The 21263-nt window shown below is 44.0% G+C and overlaps 2 protein-coding genes across 2 annotated transcripts in view; both read left to right on the top strand.

Annotated features, from left to right (window-relative positions):
* The window catches only part of LOC308292628 (E3 ubiquitin-protein ligase RNF170), a 484996-nt gene that overhangs the window by 282787 nt on the left and 180946 nt on the right, over positions 1-21263 (top strand). The gene's annotated exons all lie outside the window — the stretch shown is intronic.
* On the top strand, positions 8727-20710 carry echdc2 (enoyl CoA hydratase domain containing 2). The gene is made up of 11 exons (XM_080721157.1): positions 8727-9067; positions 10482-10549; positions 11453-11540; positions 12647-12733; positions 14790-14882; positions 15873-15929; positions 16135-16197; positions 16750-16874; positions 18883-18933; positions 19220-19267; positions 20314-20710. The coding sequence occupies exons 1-11, from the start codon at positions 8815-8817 to the stop codon at positions 20389-20391; spliced, it is 1011 nt and encodes a 336-aa protein (XP_080577283.1). The 5' UTR covers positions 8727-8814; the 3' UTR covers positions 20392-20710.

The following is a 21263-nucleotide window of genomic DNA, read 5'->3' as shown; positions in this document are numbered from 1 at the left end:
TGTCACTGATGTATGTGCTCCATGCGCAAACGCGGACAGAGAATCAGCGTGAGCAGGGGGAACAATCGGGGGCGTCCGCTGACGTCTCTCAGACCCCGGCTGGCGTGTGCAGGTTGTGTGGGTGCTTCTGTGGAGCGCGTGCGGTACCCTCGACAGCCGTCTGCAGAGAGGGCAGTGAATCTGTCCTCTGGATGCCAGCGATGGGTGCAGCAGGCAGGGCCTGCAGAAAGTATGGCCACAGGGCAGGGTGGAGGGAGGGTGGAGACATAGATCAAACTCACTGAAACACACTGGGCACAACTCCTCCTCCTCCTGCTCCTCCCCTATGTCCTCCCGCTGGTCCTCTTTCTCCATCTGGCGTAGCGATGGCAGGTCGCTGTTTGACGGCTCTACCACGGTCTCAGAGCACACACGCGCATGTGTGTGTGTGTGTGTGTGTGTGTGTGTGTGTGTGTGTGTGTGTGTGTGTGTGTGTGTGTGTGTGTGTGTGTGTGTGTGTGTGTGGTGTGTGTATTAGCAAGGTTTTGCTCTGTGTCGGCTATTATTGGTGGCTGCTATATATGGAGTGCATGCATACATGCATATATAGTGCATTATATTGCTGTATTGTTCGTCTGTCAAATCTGTGATGTACCAACAAAAATGTCAGTGCATGTTGTATTTGTATCTCCAGCATTTGTGCCCTTTGTTTTACTCTATGCGGATTGCGGACACAAATACATAATTTAAATGTTATATGTGTTCTGCAACATGTAGTGGTCTAGTGGATATGGATCTGGACTCTTTCGCCTCTCCATGTCCCAGCTCTTCTGACGCAGGTGTAGCGTGTCGGCAGCAAGGTAGTCCACGGGTCCACAGACTGGCCGTGTCAACTTGGGTCCACTGGGCTCAGCTTCTGGTGCGCGCACACACACACACACACACACACACACACACACACACACACACACACACACACACACACACACACACACACACACACACACACACACACACACACACACACACACACACACACACACACACACACACAAAAGGTGAGTGTCATCTCCCGTCTCGATTTTCCATCTTAAGCTACGGGTGAAAGAAGGCCGAAAGCAGAGAAGAGGAACACACACCTGTGAGGCAGACGCAGTCACTAGAGTCCAAACAACAAGCTCTCTAGTCGGAATCAGGACTTCGGAAAAGGACGGCAGGGCAGGGTCCAACGACCTTGTATGACATTCCACTCCGGCCAGTAATAAAGAGAAGCTGAAAACTCTCCCTTTACCTCTCTCAGATGTACAGTAGCAACTCACCTGCCTCACCTGCTGTGATTTGACTCGTCTCTTGTCTCTCTCTCTCTCTCTCAGTTTACAGATCTCTCTGTCTGTCTCCCCTTATCCTCGATCTACAGCATATCATCTCTCTCTCCTTCTGGCCGATGGTCAATCTGGTGTGAACGTGAAAGTGTGTTATTATTGGTACAGCTGTGATGCCCAGATGGGTGACAGATTCCTCAGTCGGATTCAAATGTCTAAAAAAAGACCACCTCGCCTCCCACACGCCCGGCCCTACCCACCCTACTCCCAACATGTACATGTGTACACAGGCCTCAGATACTAATTAATGTGACCCCTTGTACCCCTTTTGATAGGCATAGTTAATTACCAACATTAAACCCAGCAATGCATTTTTTTAAGAAGCTAGGTATACATTAGATTAGATTAAAACAGGGGTCTAAAACAGACAACCTTTTCATAGATGCCTTATAGTTTGACAGCACAAGCTCATCTACAAGCTCACACAGTGAGCTTGTAGATCGGCTATTTTTAGATCGTCTATTTTTGCCTAAGGTTCTCAGAATATGGATGTTAGGGTTCAAGTGGTTAATATAAAAAAGGAGAAAAAAGGTTTCTATCACACAAAGATTTGAAGGACCCCCTTTAGTAACTCTGAGGACCCCCCTTTCGAAGACCCCTGGATTAAGAGGATGCCTGAGTGCTGGACCACATCATCGTTTCATAGATTTCCAATTTCTTAAGCGCACACGTGTGCACGTACGTGCATCTTGTCTTGTCACAATGTGTTGTGTCACCGGAGCCCCAGTGTATGATTGCATAACATGTAAAGACCTGATCAATAATGTACGGTCAGGCTAGACGAGAGCGCCCGCATGGATAACCTTACCTCGCGCCTGGCATGCACCGCCCCCAGATGCTGCTGCTTTGTCTGTCTGACCGCCACAGACTGGACTCTCCAGAGACCGGACACCAGACAGAGGAGGTCAGTTTAACCACTTAAACCCTATGTGGTTGAGCGGAGTTCCTCAGGGCTCTATACTAATGTCTTTTCTGTTTTCTGTTTGTGGTGAGGGCTTTCACTGAAAACGTGGTGGTGAGCGACAAGCTCACCACCACGCGTCGCAGCAAGTGGTTAAGTCATTTATTTGTGAACTACTAGGACGGGAGCCCTATTTGTATAACTAGATACTGGGCGCTGGGCCCAGTATGGGACGCTGGGCCGCCCTTCGGGCGGCCCAGCGTCTAGTCGGCGACCTGGCCAACTCGGAACAATGTAAATAGGGAATGAATGCCCCGCCCTTTAATGCAAACCCCATTATACCTGTTTTCATAGGACCCGTTTTGACCATCTGTCTGCCTGTGTCCATTTATGCCCATATATGGAGATATCTGTATCTGTCTGTCTGTCTGTCGGCGTCCATTTTATGTCCATATATGGAGATCACTGCAGTTATAGTTCTGGGTCCATTTTATGCCCATATATGGAGATATCTGTCTATCTGCGTCCATTTTATGCCCATATATGGAGTATCTGTCTGTGCCTCCAACTGTGTTGCAGACACAGTGCCGGTTCCCCCTTTAATGCAAACCTCATTATACCTGTTGTCATAGGACCCGTTTTGAACATCTGTTTGCCTGTGTCCATTTATGCCCATATATGGAGATATCTGTATCTGTCTGTCTGCGTCCATTTTATGCCCATATATGGAGATCTTTGACCATCTGTTTGCCTCTGTCCATTTATGTCCATATATGGAGATATATGTATCTGTCTGTCTGCAATCCATTTTATGCCCATATATGGAAAACGCGCGTGCCCGTGGGACGAACGGTTCTCGAGATACGCGGATTACTTACATACATACATACACACTCACAGAGATTTTTTGTTGACTCATGTGGCGTACGTGATGTCAGAGCCTTTTATGAAGTGATGTCACAATGAGTCAGAGCTTTCGCCGATTTCCTCCGGAACAGCCTGATGTCAACAATCAACCCCGCATAAGGAGATTCCGAACGTTTCGCGCCGGTTCGGGAAAACCGCGCGTCGGGTCGGGTCGAGACCCGGCACTGCACTCCGTGCCGCGGCGGGGAACGCGCGTGCCGAATCTGAAGCCGGTAGGACGAACGGTTCTCGAGATACGCGGATTACAGACACACAGACAGACAGACACGCAGAGACTTCTCGCATTTATAGATAGATTATCTTTCAAGACGGGAACCCATTTTTGGGTTCTTGTTGCTATGTACAGTATATAGCAACAAATGTTTTTGAAGCGGTGAAAACCGCTTCCAATGAATGGCTTTGTGTGTATCACGCCCATATATGGTCATTTCAGTCCAGAATGAACAGGCTTTTTCAAAAACAGAATGTCTGTTTAATTACCATATATGGTGATCTCAGTCCAGAATGAACAGGGTTTTTCAAAAACACAAAGTATGTTACCTTATGTCCATATATGGTCACTCCAGGCCAGAATTAACAGGTTTTTCCTGTCTCGTACGTGTAAAATATCAGTCCAGAATGAATAAGCTTTTTCAAAAAGCAAAATGTGTGTCCCTGTCTATTGCATTGAATTGGTGAAGCTTCACATGACAATTCAACCCTATAGATAATAGCATGGTTTATACTAAATAATTATTAACTTTGCTATAGTCAGCATGTCATACCAGCTCTCCAAATACATTCAGAATAGAGGTTTTATCTGTCCACCGCTTCACTTCGAACCGAGGTTTGATTTTTTTGTAATTTTTGAATAAATATATATATATATTTTTTCAGAATTTCAGGATTTAGGGGCGCCCGGTGGCCTACTGGTCTAAGCGCATACCATATAGGCATTGATGCTTGGCGGCGTTGCCGGTTCCATTCCCGATCCGGACGACCTTTGCCGCATGTCTCTCCCCATCTCTCCCCCCCCTTTCCTGTCAGTCTACTGTACTATCCAATAAAGGCATAAAAGCCCAAGAAAAAAGAATTTCAGGATTTAGAAGGCGTTCATGGCTCTCATGCCTAAGATAGTTAGACAGATGGACCTTTATTAATCCCAAAGGGAGGGAATTCAGTTGCCAGAGGCAGAACAGCAACAGAATACAGTAGCATACACATTACACACCTGTACATACAATATCTTGCAATATGCAGAACAACAGACACAAAGTCAGAGTCATCACAGTATCGTGCCAAACGGCAGTATATGTGCCTATATCCAATATTAAGGTATTTGCACACAGGATCTGATTTTCCGCACAGAAAAAAATGCATCATACTGCCCATATGTGGACAAATTCGGACCCGTTGTGCATGAGGTCATAGAGACGTCATTCCTTTATTTATTCATTTATTGTCTGTTTTTTCCGTGCGGAAAATCGGACCCTGTGTGCAGAGGCCTTAACTTGGAAAAAGAGAAAGGCGAGCACTCGTCAGTCAAATAGTTCACGTGTATCGGGTGCAAGGTTCTTCTCAGGGCAGAAACAGTATCTTTAAAAAGATCACCAGCACTGACTTGTTCCTTTTAGGATCTCTTATTTATTGTGCAAACCCCAGATCACTCACGGACGTTTCGACCACAGCTAGAACACAATATATCCCGAAACTAAAGCCTGCACTGCCTGGTCCTGTGTCTTTATACAGGATTTAAAAGGGTCAAAGGAGGAGGAATAGAAATTGGGTAAACTATTCCAAAAGGTCTAAGGGGCAGCAACAAGGTCACCCTTAGATTGTAACCGGTCCGGGTCAGGGGAACAACAGACAGGGGTAATTTTTCGGAGGATCTAATAAGAGGCCTGGAGGTGGAACAGTGAGGCAAAGGAGGTCAACAAAATAGTTTGGTGCCAATCCATGTAATGCTTTAAAAACAAATAATAAAACCTTCTTATTTTGACAGGCAGCCAGTGAACAGAGGCCAGATAGAGAGAGAGAGAGAGAGAGAGAGAGAGAGAGAGAGAGAGAGAGAGAGAGAGAGAGAGAGAGAGAGAGAGAGAGAGAGAGACACACACAGAGAGGAATGTGACAGTACAGTATGTGGTCAAAGCAGAGACAGAGATGCACTTCCTCTTCCACTATGAGAAGTTGTCTTCCTAATGCTAATCCCAGAGTGGAAATTGGCAGTTCTCCTGGGTGAGGAGACAACAGCTCCTCTCCTCTGGCAGCAAAATATGTATCTGCTGCCACGGCCACTCACAATCACTATAAGACCCTAAACATTATGGAATGGATTTGTAAGGTATATGAGTAATACAATTAATTAAATTGTATACTGAGTGGTGGAACATTATATTGTCGTTATTCAATTGTATCTGTCTTATTGCATTTTGTATGACTATACACATCAATAAATAAATCTTTGAGTAAAACCTTTCTTATTATAATGTATTTTCTTTGATTGTATAGCAATCAAATAAAGGACTAGCCTGCTTCCAGACCCTGAATCGCTAGCCACACCCCTTTAAAAATATGTTTCAGCGATTCAGGGGTCTGGTGACTCTCTCATTGAAGAGGTTTTCCTCGGTTGAAAATCTGTATGGCGAATCAGCGTTGCTTCAACTCAATGACGTCGGGGCTTGCCTTGTGAGCAGCGTGGGTGCGGTTTTCCCAGAACTCATTTGCGAATCCAAGTAACCCAGCGCCGCACCAGCAGCAAATGGTGCATTTTGCTATCATTTCCTACGCCATTGTGATTGTTCACAGCTGAGAAGAGCTAGACACTGCCATGAAAACCAACCAATCAAAACACAGCACTGACGCACCACACTGCCAAACCTCAACCTCTGAGTAGAGTCGTTCAGTGTGTGCACACAGCACACCCGGTGCGCAGCGCACTGGATTTTCGAACGACAACGCACCAAGTGCACCGAATAAACGAACGACAACATGGCACACCAGTGTGTTGAGTGCTCATTTCCGAACGCACCCTGTCTGTGCTTGGGTGTTTATATCAGAGGTTCTCAAAGTGGATTCCAGGGACTCTGTGGGTTCCTTCAGGGGGGTCTACATTGACCAGTACAAGTCTGTAACTCTGATAGTGCAGATGGGTTCCATTTGTACACTGTCAGAGTTAAGGGGAGACCTTGAAATGTGACATTTTGAGAAACACTGCTGTATATAATATGAACTTGAGACTGATGTTGACTCCTCCCCTACACTAGACCCCTCCTCCCAGCCTCAGGGTGATCTTAGGCTACAGGTAAATCACGTTTATGTAATATGTATTTCAGTTAGTTATAGTTGGAAGCAACAATGCAGCTATACAGGCGAAACGACAACAAACTAATGCGATGGTATTGTTTTCCTTGCCATTGTTTTCAGCCACTACGTGGGCAATACTAGTCCTGTGTTTCACTCTGCTGTTATTGTGAGTATTATTTATTGTTTCCTTCTTCTTCCGCCTCCACTTGACTTCTTGTTTTGCTGCATTCTCCAACATCGTTTCCTTAATTTTGCGTTATGGGTTCGAATAAATTATAGGCTACACTACATCTTACGAACCGAATGACAACGCACCAAGTGCACCTAATAAACGAACAACAACATCGCACACCAGTGCATTGAGTGCGCATTTCTGAACACACCCCATAGATTCATACTGTATGTTTTTTTCCGATTCTTCTTCATTCTTTTTCCTGTTTTTTGACAATGATACAATGATTTATTGGGAGAAACCAAGCAAGTATGTTAAAGCAGACATTAAGCACCCCCTGGGGTATTGAACTAAATTGTACCAGGAGGCCACATTGTCAGAAACCCAAGGGGCCGGGGGCCGGACCAATCCTCCCGTCCCCTGTTCATGTAAAAGTGCTTAATTTCTCTAAACATGCTTTCTTGTTTAGAACCTAGCTTAGCTACATCACACTAGTGAAGGCCAACCACTTGGCTTTGATATATTAGAATAGATGTCGACCTATTTGACAGTGCAGACACATAATTGCCTTCTTTCATGCATTAACGAAGCGTCAACAAGCATCAGCTGGTCACAGACGCACAGACTTCCACTAAACTGAAGTTACTGGAGTCTAATTTCTCTCCAAAAGCCCTTGGTAAGCTCACATTTCATATTGCACAAACCATACTTGTAACCCCCCCCCCCCCCCCCCCCCCAAACAAAAAAAAAGAAAGAAAGGGAAACTGATGGGGCCCCCAGACCCCCCTCCTTATCTGCGCCCATCCACCTGTGCATGTGCTAATACAATATGTAATATACAGTATATGAATCTTCTGTAAAAACTCTTGACAACATTTTGATTGATATTTGTATTGATATTGTATGTTTCTGAAAATGATGTGCCAGTGACCCCATTGTGAGCTTGTAGATCTGCTATTTTTGAATAGACAACATGGTTTTGATGCGATGTTAACTACTTTTGCTGAGGAGGACCCCCTGGAACTCCCCCAAGGACCCTGGGGGTCCCCAGACCCCACTTTGAGAACCAACGATGCCTATAGGCCTATAGGGCCTGGGATACTCTACTTCTTTTGTTGCTTGCTGCAGTATTTAGTTGACATTTTGCTGAGTCAGTGTTGACACGCAGTTTGATGATGGTTGACATTTGACACCTTGGTTGAAACTCTAACAGAGTCCTTCCCAGTGGTGTAAAGTAACTAAGTACATTTACTCAAGTACTGCACTTAAAGGAGCAGTTCACCCCCAAAATGACTTTTTTTCTATTGATTACTCACACCATGGAGACTTGAGTTCAATAACATTTTTTTGTATGTGTCACATTCCTAAGACAAAAATTGGATTATAGTAAATTTACCCCCATTGATTCCGGATGGGGACCCAAATGTAATCGGGTCCCCATCCAGAATCAATGGGGGTATATTTATTGTAATCAAATTACTGTCTTAGGAATGCGACAAAAAACTAAAAATATTATTGAACTCAAGTCTCCATGGCGTGAGTAATCAATAGGAAAAAAAGTCATTCTAGGGGTAAACTACTCCTTTAAGTACATTTTTTAGACATTTTTTACTTTACTGGAGTCTTTCAAATTTTCAGTACTTTTACTTTTACTTACTACTTCACTACATCTCAATATTTTACTTTTACTCCACTAAAATGAGAGTTTGATTGTTATTACTTATTACAAAACATACATTACCTACTTCAGCCCTAATAGGCCTATACATTTCTGACATTTGTAGATCTGCCTGTTTTCAAAAGATTGTTACACATTTGCAAACTCGAAATGGGACATTCTGCAATGAGTTGACCTACTTTTACCTTTGGTAGGCTACTTTAAGTACATTTTGATCACTTTTGTAACCCTTACTCAAGTACATTTTGAATTCTGGACTTTTACTTGTATTAAACAGAGTATTTCTATATTGCAGTATTTGAGTAGGTCTACTTTTTTTCTCCACCACTGTAGTTCCTCCCCTGTACTCCTACTGGTGCACACTGCACAGGACCTGTAAACTCACTTCCTTGTTTTGCAGTGCAGTTTATATATCTATGGTGCCGTCTGTTTCTAATCTGTCTCATTGTCATTTCGCTTTGTGAATCCATAATAAAAAGCTTCCCCACCAGTGATGACTTTCCTCCGCAGACTGGCAGCGCGACAGCGTTCATTGTTGCCGGCTTTGAGCGTTACACTGGCGGACTCCCTCGGTGGAGGAGGCGCTCCTGTTAGCTCCATAATACCCCGGGTCGGAGTGGGGCTGCTGGCCCGCGGCAGTGACGCTCTCGCGGGATACACTCGCACACCTCACCGCTGTGGGCAACACACAGAAGCGACAGACTCTGTAGAAGTGGATCTAAAACGATTAGATGGAGATGACACGGGTAGGACTCATTTTCAGCAGTCGCAGTCAGCCGCGCGCACGCACGCACGCAGGCACGCACGCACACACACACACACACACACACACACACACACACACACACACACACACACACACACACACAATGAATAGTTCAGGGGGCCAATTGATTGAATACTTTATTTGAAGTTTGTGTAATGTGTTGGAAAAAGTAGCCTACAGGACAGTACAGTTCACTGATACAAGGTCAACTAAAAAGGATTTAAACCACAAGAAAGCTCTATAGCCTGTTTAAATTGGGGTCCTTTTGAACTCAATTCAAAGAATAAACACACTTTTGATGAATTGAGGACCCCGATGGAAACAAGCCATAGGCTTTCTTGGGTATAAAATCCTCTTGGCAGACCTTGTTTTGAACTGTACTTTTGTACTGTACTCCTGTATGTTTGTTTGTGCAAACTGCAAATACAGTATTCAATCAATCAATCAATCAATCAATCAATCAATCAATCACACCCATAGGTGCACTGGTTCTGTGTCCCAGTCCCAGACTGACACTAGAAGTGGTGGTGGATGAATTGAAGGAGCTAGGAGGCTACTCTGTTATTTTATTCAGATAGTAAATTAAGCAAATGCAATGCCAAATTTGTAGAAATACGCCTAAATTAAAGGCCTGCATAACAAAAAAATAATAATACTTGTGTAAAATCACAAAAGTATTTGTATCTAAATACAGTATAAAGGTAAAATTAGTCATTATGAAATGTGGTCAAATATTTAGTAGATCACAAAGTTCACAATGCATGTGTTCAAGTATTTTGAAAAGCGTTCTTGGCATTCATTTATTAAGCCCATGCTATTAGGCCTATAAGGTAGGCCTACATTTGAGGTATTATTAAGTGTTGTACGAATAATCAGAGTACAAAACAAGGCTGAAGTGGTTAATATAGGTTTTGTAATAATTTAATTCAGCAAGGTACTAAACTAGTAAGTAACCAAAGATTTCAATAATCAAAGGATTACAATATTTTCCTCTTGAGATGTACTGGAAAGTGTGTGTGCATATGTATGTGTGTGTGTGTGTGTGTGTGTGTGTGTGTGTGTGTGTGTGTGTGTGTGTGTGCGTGCGTGCGTGCGTGCGTGCGTGCGTGCGTGCGTGCGTGCGTGCGTGCGTGCGTGCGTGCGTGCGTGCGTGCGTGCGTGCGTGCGTGCGTGCGTGCGTGCGTGCGTGCGTGCGTGCGTGCGTGCGTGCGTGCGTGCGTGTGAATTCCACAACTGGAGTAAAAAGAAAAAGTACACACAATACGCAATTACAAAAAATACGGTAGTTCCGTGTTTTAGAGTCTACAACCAGAATGACTCACTCAATATCAGAAATGTCAAGACTTTCTCTTCCCTATACGGTTTAGTGAGTCAGAATTGTGTCTTCCTCTCAGGGATAGTGGAGGTGTTGATGTTGCGACACAAAGCGAGGAATGCACTGGGCCATGTGTTTGTGTCACAGGTGAGCTCCGACCTGTAGGCTACCTACTGCCGCTCTCTTTCCCCCTAACACACACACTGACCTGTAGGCTACCTACTGCCGCTCTCTTTCCCCCTAACACACACACTGACCTGTAGGCTACCTACTGCAACTCTCTTTCCCCTCACACACACACTGACCTGTAGACTACCTACTGCAACTCTCTTTCCCCTCACACACACACTGACCTGTAGACTACCTACTGCAACTCTCTTTTCCCCTCACACACACACACTGACCTGTAGACTACCTACTGCAACTCTCTTTTCCCCTCACACACACACACTGACCTGTAGACTACCTACTGCAACTCTCTTTCCCCTCACACACACACTGACCTGTAGACTACCTACTGCAACTCTCTTTCCCCTCACACACACACTGACCTGTAGACTACCTACTGCAACTCTCTTTCCCCTCACACACACACTGACCTGTAGACTACCTACTGCCGCTCTCTTTTCCCCTCACACACACACTGACCTGTAGACTACCTACTGCCACTCTCTTTTCCCCTCACACACACACTGACCTGTAGGCTACCTACTGCTACTCTCTTTTCCCCTCACACACACACACACACACTGACCTGTAGGCTACCTACTGCTACTCTCCTTTCCCCTCACACACACACACACACACACTGACCTGTAGACTACCTACTGCCACTCTCTTTTCCCCTCACACACACACTGACCTGTAGGCTACCTACTGCAACTCTCTTTTCCCCTCACACACACACTGACCTGTAGGCTACCTACTGCAACTCTCTTTTCCCCTCACACACACACTGAGTCTGACCTACACATGAAGGTATTATCTGGTTGAAATGCCCTCTGTCCCCTGTGTGTGTGTGTGTGTGTGTGTGTGTGTGTGTGTGTGTAGATGAGAGAGCTGATGTCCACACTGTCCAATGACTCCGCTGTGCGTGTAGTTATCTTCAGGAGTCTAGTCCCCGGCGTCTTCTGTGCAGGTGCATTTTGTTCATTCATCACTATTCTCTGCATGTCCTCTCTAAAGCATCATCTCTCATGTGATTTCACAAAAGGACCCAGGTTTTGTTCCTGACTTTGGTATGATAAAGGGATGTACCGAAACACTTGGCATGGCTGTGTCTCTGTTGTAGAGCCACATGATTATGGCAAAAAGTACAAGGGTCCATATTGAGATCAGTTATTGTCTCCACCAGCCGAAGGCTGAGGGAGAGTATGTTTTCCCCTCCGTCCGTCCGTCCGTCCGTGCGTGCGTGCGTGCGTCCGTGCGTCCTCGCAGTTTGTGAGCAGCTAATCTCAGTCACCGTTGGCCCGATCGCTGCCAAACTGAGCACACACACTCCCTGGATGCCAATCTAGAACCTCTGCCCCACATTTTTCAAATCAGCCTCATGGTGGCGCTATAACAGGCCGATTTGTGTGGCCTGGTTGTTACCAGCTAATCTCCGGCGCCGTTGGCCCGATCGCTGCCAAACTGAGCACACACACTCCCTGGATGCTAATTCAGAACCTCTGCCCCACATTTTTTAAATCAGCCTCATGGTGGCGCTATAACAGGCCGATTTGTGTGGCCTGGTGGAGACCTGTGCTCGTTTAAAACATATTTATTTATTGTGTAGAATTATTTATTTACTATTGTGTAGTAAATTTGTAATAAAAGACAATGTCTCAAAATATTAACATGCCATTCAGTTGAATTATTGCATAATAAAGAAATGCAAAATAAATTAATGATTAAAAATAAATAAAATATTGAATGGCCTATACATTATTCGGTAGTATTCAGTATTCGGTAATATTCTGTATTTGGTATTCGGTAATATTTATTCGCCTGTAATATTCAACAGAACCGAAACCGAATATGCGGTTTTTTGGCACTATTCGGCCGAATATTTTCGGTGGACGAATATTCTGTGCATCCCTAGTATGATATCAAACAACACAATATTCTGAATATGAAAGCTGTTCTTTGTTTTGCAACCCTGTCTGAACAGCTAATAGCCCGCTTCCAGACCCAGACAACCCACAGTCTCTGATATGAAGTGGGTGCTAAAAATTCATATGATGTTCTCTGTGTTGGCTGCAGGTGCTGATTTGAAAGAGAGAGCTCTAATGAACGACAGCGAGTCAGATCTGTTTGTTCACGGTCTGCGATCAATGATGACTCAGATTGGTGAGGTGTTAGTTAAGCAATATGTGAGGAGTTGGTGTATGCATGCAAATGTTGGTCCTGTACTGAACCTGGAAGTGTGTTGGTGTTCATTTGCGGATGTGTGTGTGGTAAGCAGAAGATATAATACATGGGGGAACTATGCTTTGTCCATCCCTCCTTTCACATGTTTAGATCTTTCCCTTGTGTAAAGAACTTCACTCCTCTCTCCCTATCCCCCCTATTTTTGTCTCCACCAGCCGAAGGCTGAGGGAGAGTATGTTTTCCCCTCCGTCCGTGTGTCCGTCCGTGCGTCCGTGCGTGCGTGCGTCCGTGCGTCCTCGCAGTTTGTGAACGCCAAATCTCAGTCGCCGTTGGCCCGGTCGCTGCCAAAGTGAGCACACACATTCCCTGGATGCCAATCTAGAACCTCTGCCCTAATTTTTTCAAATGGGCCTTTTCTAGCGCCAACTAGTGGCCGATGTTTGCTAAACACATTTCTGTGCACTACTCTTACAGATTTTGTCCAAAAATCCTACAAATCGGTAGGCAATATCTCGACAGTCATGTGATCGACACGGATCTGTCCGATTTTGCATATTCCATCCTGATTGGCTAAGATTGGCTTCCAAAGTTTGTGGGATTGAGCCGTTTTGAACAAAATGCCTCAAATCACAAACGCAAAGTGCAATTATCATGAAATCGCGCACACACGTTCCCACTAGGCCGAGGAAGAAATGCCACTTAATTTTTTTTTAATCAGCCTCATGGTGGCGCTATAACAGCCCGATTTGTGGTTTTACCTATAACTCCACCGATCAGTTTCAAACTTTGTAAGCGCACTCCCTAGAGGCTAAGGATAAACCTTTGCCCTGCATTTTTCACATCAGCCTTTTATAGCGCCACCTTTGGGCCGACTTATGTAAAACACATTTTTGGATATTACTCCTTGAGATTTTATCCAAAAATCATGCAAATCGGTACACAGTATCTCTATAGTCATGTGATCAAGTCCGATCCGTCTGATATTTCACATTCCATCCTGATTGGCTAATATTAGCTTCCAAAGTTTGCAGGATTGCTCCGTTTTTGAACAAAATGCCTCAAATCATCAACGCAGCTTGCGATTACCGTGACATTTGCCACACATATTCCCACTAGGTCAAGGAACAAATGCTACCTTTTTAACATTGTCCTGTTATAGCGCCACCAGCAGGTAGACTTTAGCAAAACACATTTTTGGAACACAATGCTTGAAATCATGCATGCAGAGTCCGATTGCCATGAAAGATCTAAGGTGAAGAACATATGCCACCCTTTTTACATTGGCCTATTATACAGTAGCACCACCAGGACGCACGGCCTGGTGGAGACCTGTGCTCGGAAGAGCACTGCTTCTAGTTGTTTCTGTTTTGTCCCTTTCTGTTGCATGTGGTGCTCAGTTTGTTTTTATCTTTTGTTTATACCAGCGGCGTAACAAGGGGGGGAAAAGTGGGACTGAGTTACTAGGGCCCAAGGTGGAGGAGCCTTGATTATTTTATACTTTAGCTATTGATAAATAGCAGATATACAAGCTCAGAGTGCAGCACTCGGTGCCGTGCTGCAAGCTTGTAGATCTGCTATTTTTGAAAAGTTGTGAAAATGTGTGCAAGTCTTTGAATATATGTATTTTTTAAGCGAACATTTGTAACTAAAATTTTGCTTCTGGGGGGTCTTTGGAACTGAATATTTTGAGATAGGGGGTCCGTGGCCAAATACATATCATTTTGGGGGTCCTACACATGAAAAAGTTTGAGCACCACTGACATAGAAACATAGGTTTTTAGGTTTTTCAAAAAACCTTAGAAGGATTTGAAATATTGAAAGGAGCTTGTATATCTGCTATTTTTCACAAGCACAAAATTATTTTGCGGAGGCCCGCAGTGAATCCTTGTACCCAGGGCCCAGAATGTGGTGCAACGCCCCTGTTTCTACTCTACAAACCAATCGTAGAAATGTGATGGTAAAACAAATGTATTAATTAGAGAAACATGGATGCATTGCACTGAAATCTCTCTTTGGTGATTTGCTGCTATGACAGCTTTGTTGCCCATGCCGACCATCGCGGCGGTGGATGGCTTCGCCCTGGGAGGTGGACTGGAGCTGGCCTTGGCCTGCGACCTCCGCACAGCTGGTGAGTATAATCTGATCCCCCACAAGGTGAATCTTTGCTGCTGCTTGGATGCACTTAAAATCTGTCTCTCCCTCCATGAGGATGGGTCAGATGTAGGCCTAACCGGACTGGAAGGGTGTTTCATTTGTCATAACAGATCAGTGGCAGTGTGGTGGCGCACAGAAGAGTTTTGGACGTTTTTACGGCTTTACCATACTGTGCATTTATTATATGCTCTCTGTGCCCTTTGGGGATCGGATCACACGTGAGCAATGAGAGAGATGTTTGTGAGATGTGAGTGTCTTTAGGTAACTTCATAAAAGAGTAACCTGGATTCAAATCACAAATCTTCTTTCTAAAAGTTTCATTATTTAAAATCTATTGACCAGCGTCCCGACACCACTGTGCACACAAATCTTCTTTCTAAAAGTTTCATTATTTAAAATCTATTGACCAGCGTCCCGACACCACTGTGCCATCAGAGTCAGACCTCATGTTTGCACAATAGAAAAGAAAAAAAAAAGGTCTGCTCGCTCCGGTTTCTCTGGCTTAGATTCTTGTCAAGTTTACCCAGAGACTATTTGCTGATCTGAATGTCCATTACTGTGAGCACCGGGATTCTTAATAAGCTTGCTGAAGCATGAGTGATTCTTTCCGATGTTTGTGAATGTATTTGGTGCCGCCATGTGGCTACGCTACACGAATACTGAAACAATGAGCCGGCGAGCCAAGGGACTAATGATGCTGGGGCCAGTCCCTGTCTGCCCGAATGCTTATGTACCTTGAATCTGCATGTGATTGGCTAAATCAGATGTGGCGGCTCAGTGATTGGTTGAGGGCTGATGCACGAGCTGAGCAGGTGCTCGTCTGTGTTTGGTCTGACAGAAGCATCAGTCTGTCTTTACGCCCCTCTCTGGTTTAACAACACTCTGCAGCACAGGTGACCTTCAACTGTCCTCTCCGTGTATGTGCACACGTGTGCGTGTGTGTGTGCATGTATGTGTGTTTCAGCATATTCCGCACAGATGGGACTGATTGAGACGACACGGGGGCTGCTCCCAGGGGCGGGTAAGACAACCAGAGGTCACTCACTCACTCACTCAGACGCACTCACTCAGACGCACGCACGCACGCACGCACGCACGCACGCACGCACGCACGCACGCACGCACACACACACACACACACACACACACCTGTTTATCACATTGCATTGTGTATGTATGGAGTAATAAGCTGCAGCAACTTGACCGTGACCTTGTTTGTCCTGCAGGGGGCACTCAGAGGCTACCAAGGGCTGTCGGCATCACCCTGGCCAAAGAGCTGATCTTCACAGGTGGCATTAAATAGATTTGTTACTTTAGTTGCTCTTTCTTTATGTCGCTGTTGTTGGGCAGAAACCTCTCATTCTAACTTTTTGTGTTTTTTCTTTAATGAATAGTCTACTTGTTGATCATACTACAGCGTCACACAAAAGTATCAAAAGTAGCAGACCCACAAGCTCAAAACACGTCTCGAAGCGACGCGTTTTGAGCTTGTAGATCTTCTACTTTTGCTGTTTTTGAATTTGAATCCTGAAAAGTAACAGTTTTCGACATAGGTTTCCACCCGACAGAGACAACATAGATTTACTCCTTTAGTTACCGTACTCTCTCTTTATGTGGAACATACTGTAAAACCATGTGTTTCTCTTGCGAGTGTAAAACATTCTCAAGAGTTTAACGAACACTCTCTCTCGCACATTATAGTAGTAACATCTGCTTCTGTGTTTCATTCTATCCTGTGTTCCAACCACTCTGTCTATTTCTGTATCTCAATCGTTTTGTGATCCTCCTTCCTTCCTCACATATCTCTCTCTCTCTCTCTCCCTGTCTCTCTGTGTTTTCAGGTAGGCGTGTGGGAGGGCAGACAGCTCTGGAGCTGGGCATGGTAAACAGAGCCACAGAACAGAACCAGACTGGGGACTCTGCTTACAGAGAGGCTCTCAGCTTGGCCAGAGAGATACTGCCCCAGGTCTCTCACACACACACACACACACACACACACACACACACACACACACACACACACACACACACACACACATACACACACGCACGCACGCACGCACGCACGCACACACACGCGCGTGCGCGCACACATACATTTTGCTTACTGCCATAGCTCAGATACTCGTCCTCTAGGCATGGACAACTCTTCTTTATTTTCCCTCTTTCGTCCCGCGCCTATGGTCTTTCTCTCTCTCTCTCTCTCTCTCTCTCTCTCTCTCTCTCTCTCTCTCTCTCCGTCTTTCCCTTCTCCACGACTCATCCCTCCTCTGCTAATCCCCTCCCTCTCGCTCATATTTCCTTCCCAGCCTTCCATTTCTCTCTCTCTCTCCAGGCTTCTGTCGTTCCATGTTTCTTTCACTCCAGTTCAGATGCCCAATGTCGTTGGGGCCACTGTGGCGGTCAAGTGGAGAAATGGACGAACAAATAACACGCACGCACGCATGCACCCAATCTCTCCATCTCTCTCTCTCTCTCACACACACACACACACACACACACACACACACACACACACACACACACACACACAGGAGATAAGCTATTCAGGAGATAAGCTATAAACATGTAACATGTAGATGAGCACCTCCACACACACACACACACACACACACACACACACACACACACACACACACACACACACACACACACACACACAAACCATTTGCCATCTCTCCAATCACATCTCGTCTGCTGTCGTCAGACAGCCAGACAAAGCGATGCCTCGCTCCCTCGAAAGCCTCCCAACTCTGAAAGGCTTTTTGCACATTTGTTAGCCTGTGGAACAGAGATAGACTTCGTGTTTTTTGGGGGGGACAAACCTCATTACCAGAATAGCACAAGGCCTGTCACAAATATTACATAATCGTCTAATCGCAAATTTGTATTTTGTCATAATCGCAATTATTTTGTCATAATCGTCATAATCGTTTCCATGTTGAAACATTTTCATATATTTTCAAACATTTTGAAAAATACTGGAAATAGCAGATCTACAAGCTTACAACACGTCATGATGCGACGCGTTGTGAGCTTGTAGATCGACTATTTCCACTATCATGGTTCTTTTTTTAAGTAAAAAGTTGTCAAATATTCAGTAATATCTTTGTATATTTAGGTTATGTGTCATATATCTGCCATGTGCAACTTAAAAGCCTAAAAGCCAAACAGAAATGTAATTGTCAACAACAAAAACACAATTGAATCATTGATCGCAATTATTTGAGTGACAATGTAATCGTCATGTCATAATCGTGACAGCCCTAAATAGCACAGATGCAGAGGGTAGAGTACTGCTGATAATCTAGTCCTACGGGCTGCTTTCACTATCGGTGGAATCATCTTGTTGTTGTTTCATTTGATTTGCTTGTTAAAGGGCTTTGTAAACGGTTCTGAAGAAGTGTTACTCATGATTATGATTTTCTACACAAGTGGCCCGCGGGTAAAGAGCACAAGCAGTTTAGTTTGACATTGTTTTTGTTCTAGATCAGTGGTTCTCAAAATGTTCTGCATCAGGGCCACAACTTGAAAATCTTAAAAGTGTTCTGCCGTGTCAAGTGATAGATAGATAGCTTTATTATCCCTTGGGGGAAAATCAATCACCCAGAGGCAGCACAGTGGTTTAAGGTTACAAAGTTAAAGGGAAGTATGAAAAGAAAAGAAAAAAAATGTTGTGTATAGCAAAGAAACAGAGCAAAAAAGAAGAATCAACAATACAGAGCAGTCAAAAAAAGTGACCTGATGGGTGGGCCACGTGCATTTTCAGAGCATGTACTGATCAATCAATCGATTGTGTTACACTTTGATCAGTGGAAATAAAATAATATACTTGCAATATTTCCAAGCCCACCAGGAAGACCCCAGGCCACAGGTTGAGACTTACTGTCTTATTTGACCTACAAACAATACTAGTTGAGAACCACCGTTCTAGACTAAAACCCATCTTGAATGTGTGTATTTCCGTCCCCTAGGCTCCTATTGCTGTGCGGATGGCAAAAGAGGCACTCAACAGAGGCACTGAGGTACATTATGTTTGTTCCAACAACTGTCAATATATCAGGGTTTGTCCTGGCTCAGAATGGGCCTTTGGGGGGCGACCAGCGACCATTTGTCTGCATCACAACAACTATATGCAACAGTAAAAGAAACAAGCCAGCCTGTGTTACATTATTTGATAGAAATCTATGCATTTTCCTGTCATTTCTGACCATTTGTTTGTTGAACAAAATGTCTATTATGCTTGAGTAAAGGAAACACTGTATAACATCAGTGATACAAATCTGTCATCTGGCTTCTCTCCTACTGTAGGTGGATATCAGTACAGCGATGGCAATAGAGAGGATGTGCTATGCCAGGGTAATTTATTACTTTTTTTTACATTTATTTTTAAATCGCTTCTGTACAATGCAGTGCCTTCCTTTTGTGGTTTAACTTGCTGTCGGAAGTGGGACTACAGTAGTTGACTACATAAGGGGTCTTCAACGTTTTTCAGCCCTAGGACCCCTTAGCGGAGAGAGAGATGAAGCAGGGACCCCCACTACATATTGTATGAAATATTAAAATTATAGAACTTTTTCATAGATTCATAGACTAGTCATTAGTGTGTAAATTATTTTTTGTTTGTTTATCTCATACATTTAACCACATACATCTTCAATACTTAGTAAACTTGACCTTTCACTCTGTACTTGGTATGCTAATTTTCCCCTCTAGACCAAACCTCTTTGCTGAAAATAGCTGGTCTACAAGATCACAATTTGGTGGCCCCCCCTGTGTGGTTATATATGTAAGCCATTTACCATGAGAGGGAGTGGGTTATTGGCTGATTTACCACTGTTTCAGGGTTGTGGCACAAGGCGAAGCAGAGTGCCAAACAACCCTGACCCTCGAATGGTAAATTGCTTTTCTACCACTTCTACCATAATAAATTAAAGAAAACACAGTTGTAACTTGCAAGGTTATTTAGTTACAATCATTAATTGTTTCAGAAACATTTAATCCATGAGCCAACTCAAGGTTGTTGACTGATTTACCGTTGTTTTAAGCCAATCAGAATCCAGTATCTGAACATGTGACCACAAAAAGTGGTAGAATGTTTTTTTTTACCAGAGATCACACACTCAAAGTGGTGCGCATTGCATGTTGTTGAGCCAGCTCTAGCTTCACTTTAATTTAACGTGTATGTGCCATGCTTTTGACGTGTATGTGCCATGCTAGATTATTATCGTCTTGTTTTATTGTCCCTGTGTACTGTTTGTAATGTATATGCCAATGTGAGCTAACTGGACACCTGCCTTTATTGACAACATGCAGTGTTACCCATCTGGAAGCATGGAAACCTGACTGTAATGCTTTCGCTCATCAATGATTGTTGTCATATTGCAAATACTCTTTCTTCTCAGGTCATCCCAACACGGGACAGACAGGAAGGCATGGCTGCCTTCATAGAGAGGAGACCGCCACAATACACCGGAGAGTAACAGGCACCTCCCATTTATTTGACAGAGTACTTCTCTCTCGTTCACTCAAGGTGCACTCCAATACACCCACACAAACACATACTGACCTCCACAGTCTGATAAGACGAAAAATAATTCAAGTCAGTTACAGTCCTTGGCTAGTGTTCTTTGCAGTGACATTCAGGATAACGATCAACAGCTTGTCAGATGCTTTAAATTACATACACTGCACATTACAGTAGAAACCTCAAAAATCACTTGCAAATGCACAAACTGAACCGAGTCCCATCAGTTTAATCTCAGATACAATGAAAATGTTAATTATAATTTGATTTGTATTGTCACAGTTGTTCCAAGTATGTGATAAAATAAATCAGTTGGCAAACCCTTTTCACATGGTTCCGTTATTGATGAGTTCTGCTAGTTTGCATTGTGGATGGTTGTGAATGTGTGCCCCTCCTCCTCTAGTAGGGCTGTCACGATATGACATTTTACATGACGATTAATTGTCACTCAAATAATTGGCGATTAACGATTTAATTGTGTTTTTGTACATTTCTGTTTGGCTTTTAGTCTTTGGAGTTGCATATGGCAGATATGACACATAACCTAAACACACAAATAAATTACTGACATATTTGACAACTTACTACTTAAAAAATAACATTGATAGTGGAAATAGCCGATCTACAAGCTCACAACGCGTCGCCATGCGACGCGTTGTGAGCTTGTAGATCTGCTATTTCCACTATTTCTGACATTTTTCAACATTCACGATTATGAGGATTATGACAAAATAATTGCGATAATGTCAAATAATCACCATTAGACGATTATGTAATAATTGTGAATTGCCCTATCCTCTAGTAATAATGAATGAAGAGACCATTATG

This window comes from Nannobrachium achirus (assembly GCF_963921795.1).
Source record: "Nannobrachium achirus genome assembly, chromosome: 1".
NCBI lineage: Eukaryota > Metazoa > Chordata > Actinopteri > Myctophiformes > Myctophidae > Nannobrachium > Nannobrachium achirus.
This window is presented reverse-complemented; position numbering and strand designations above follow the sequence as displayed.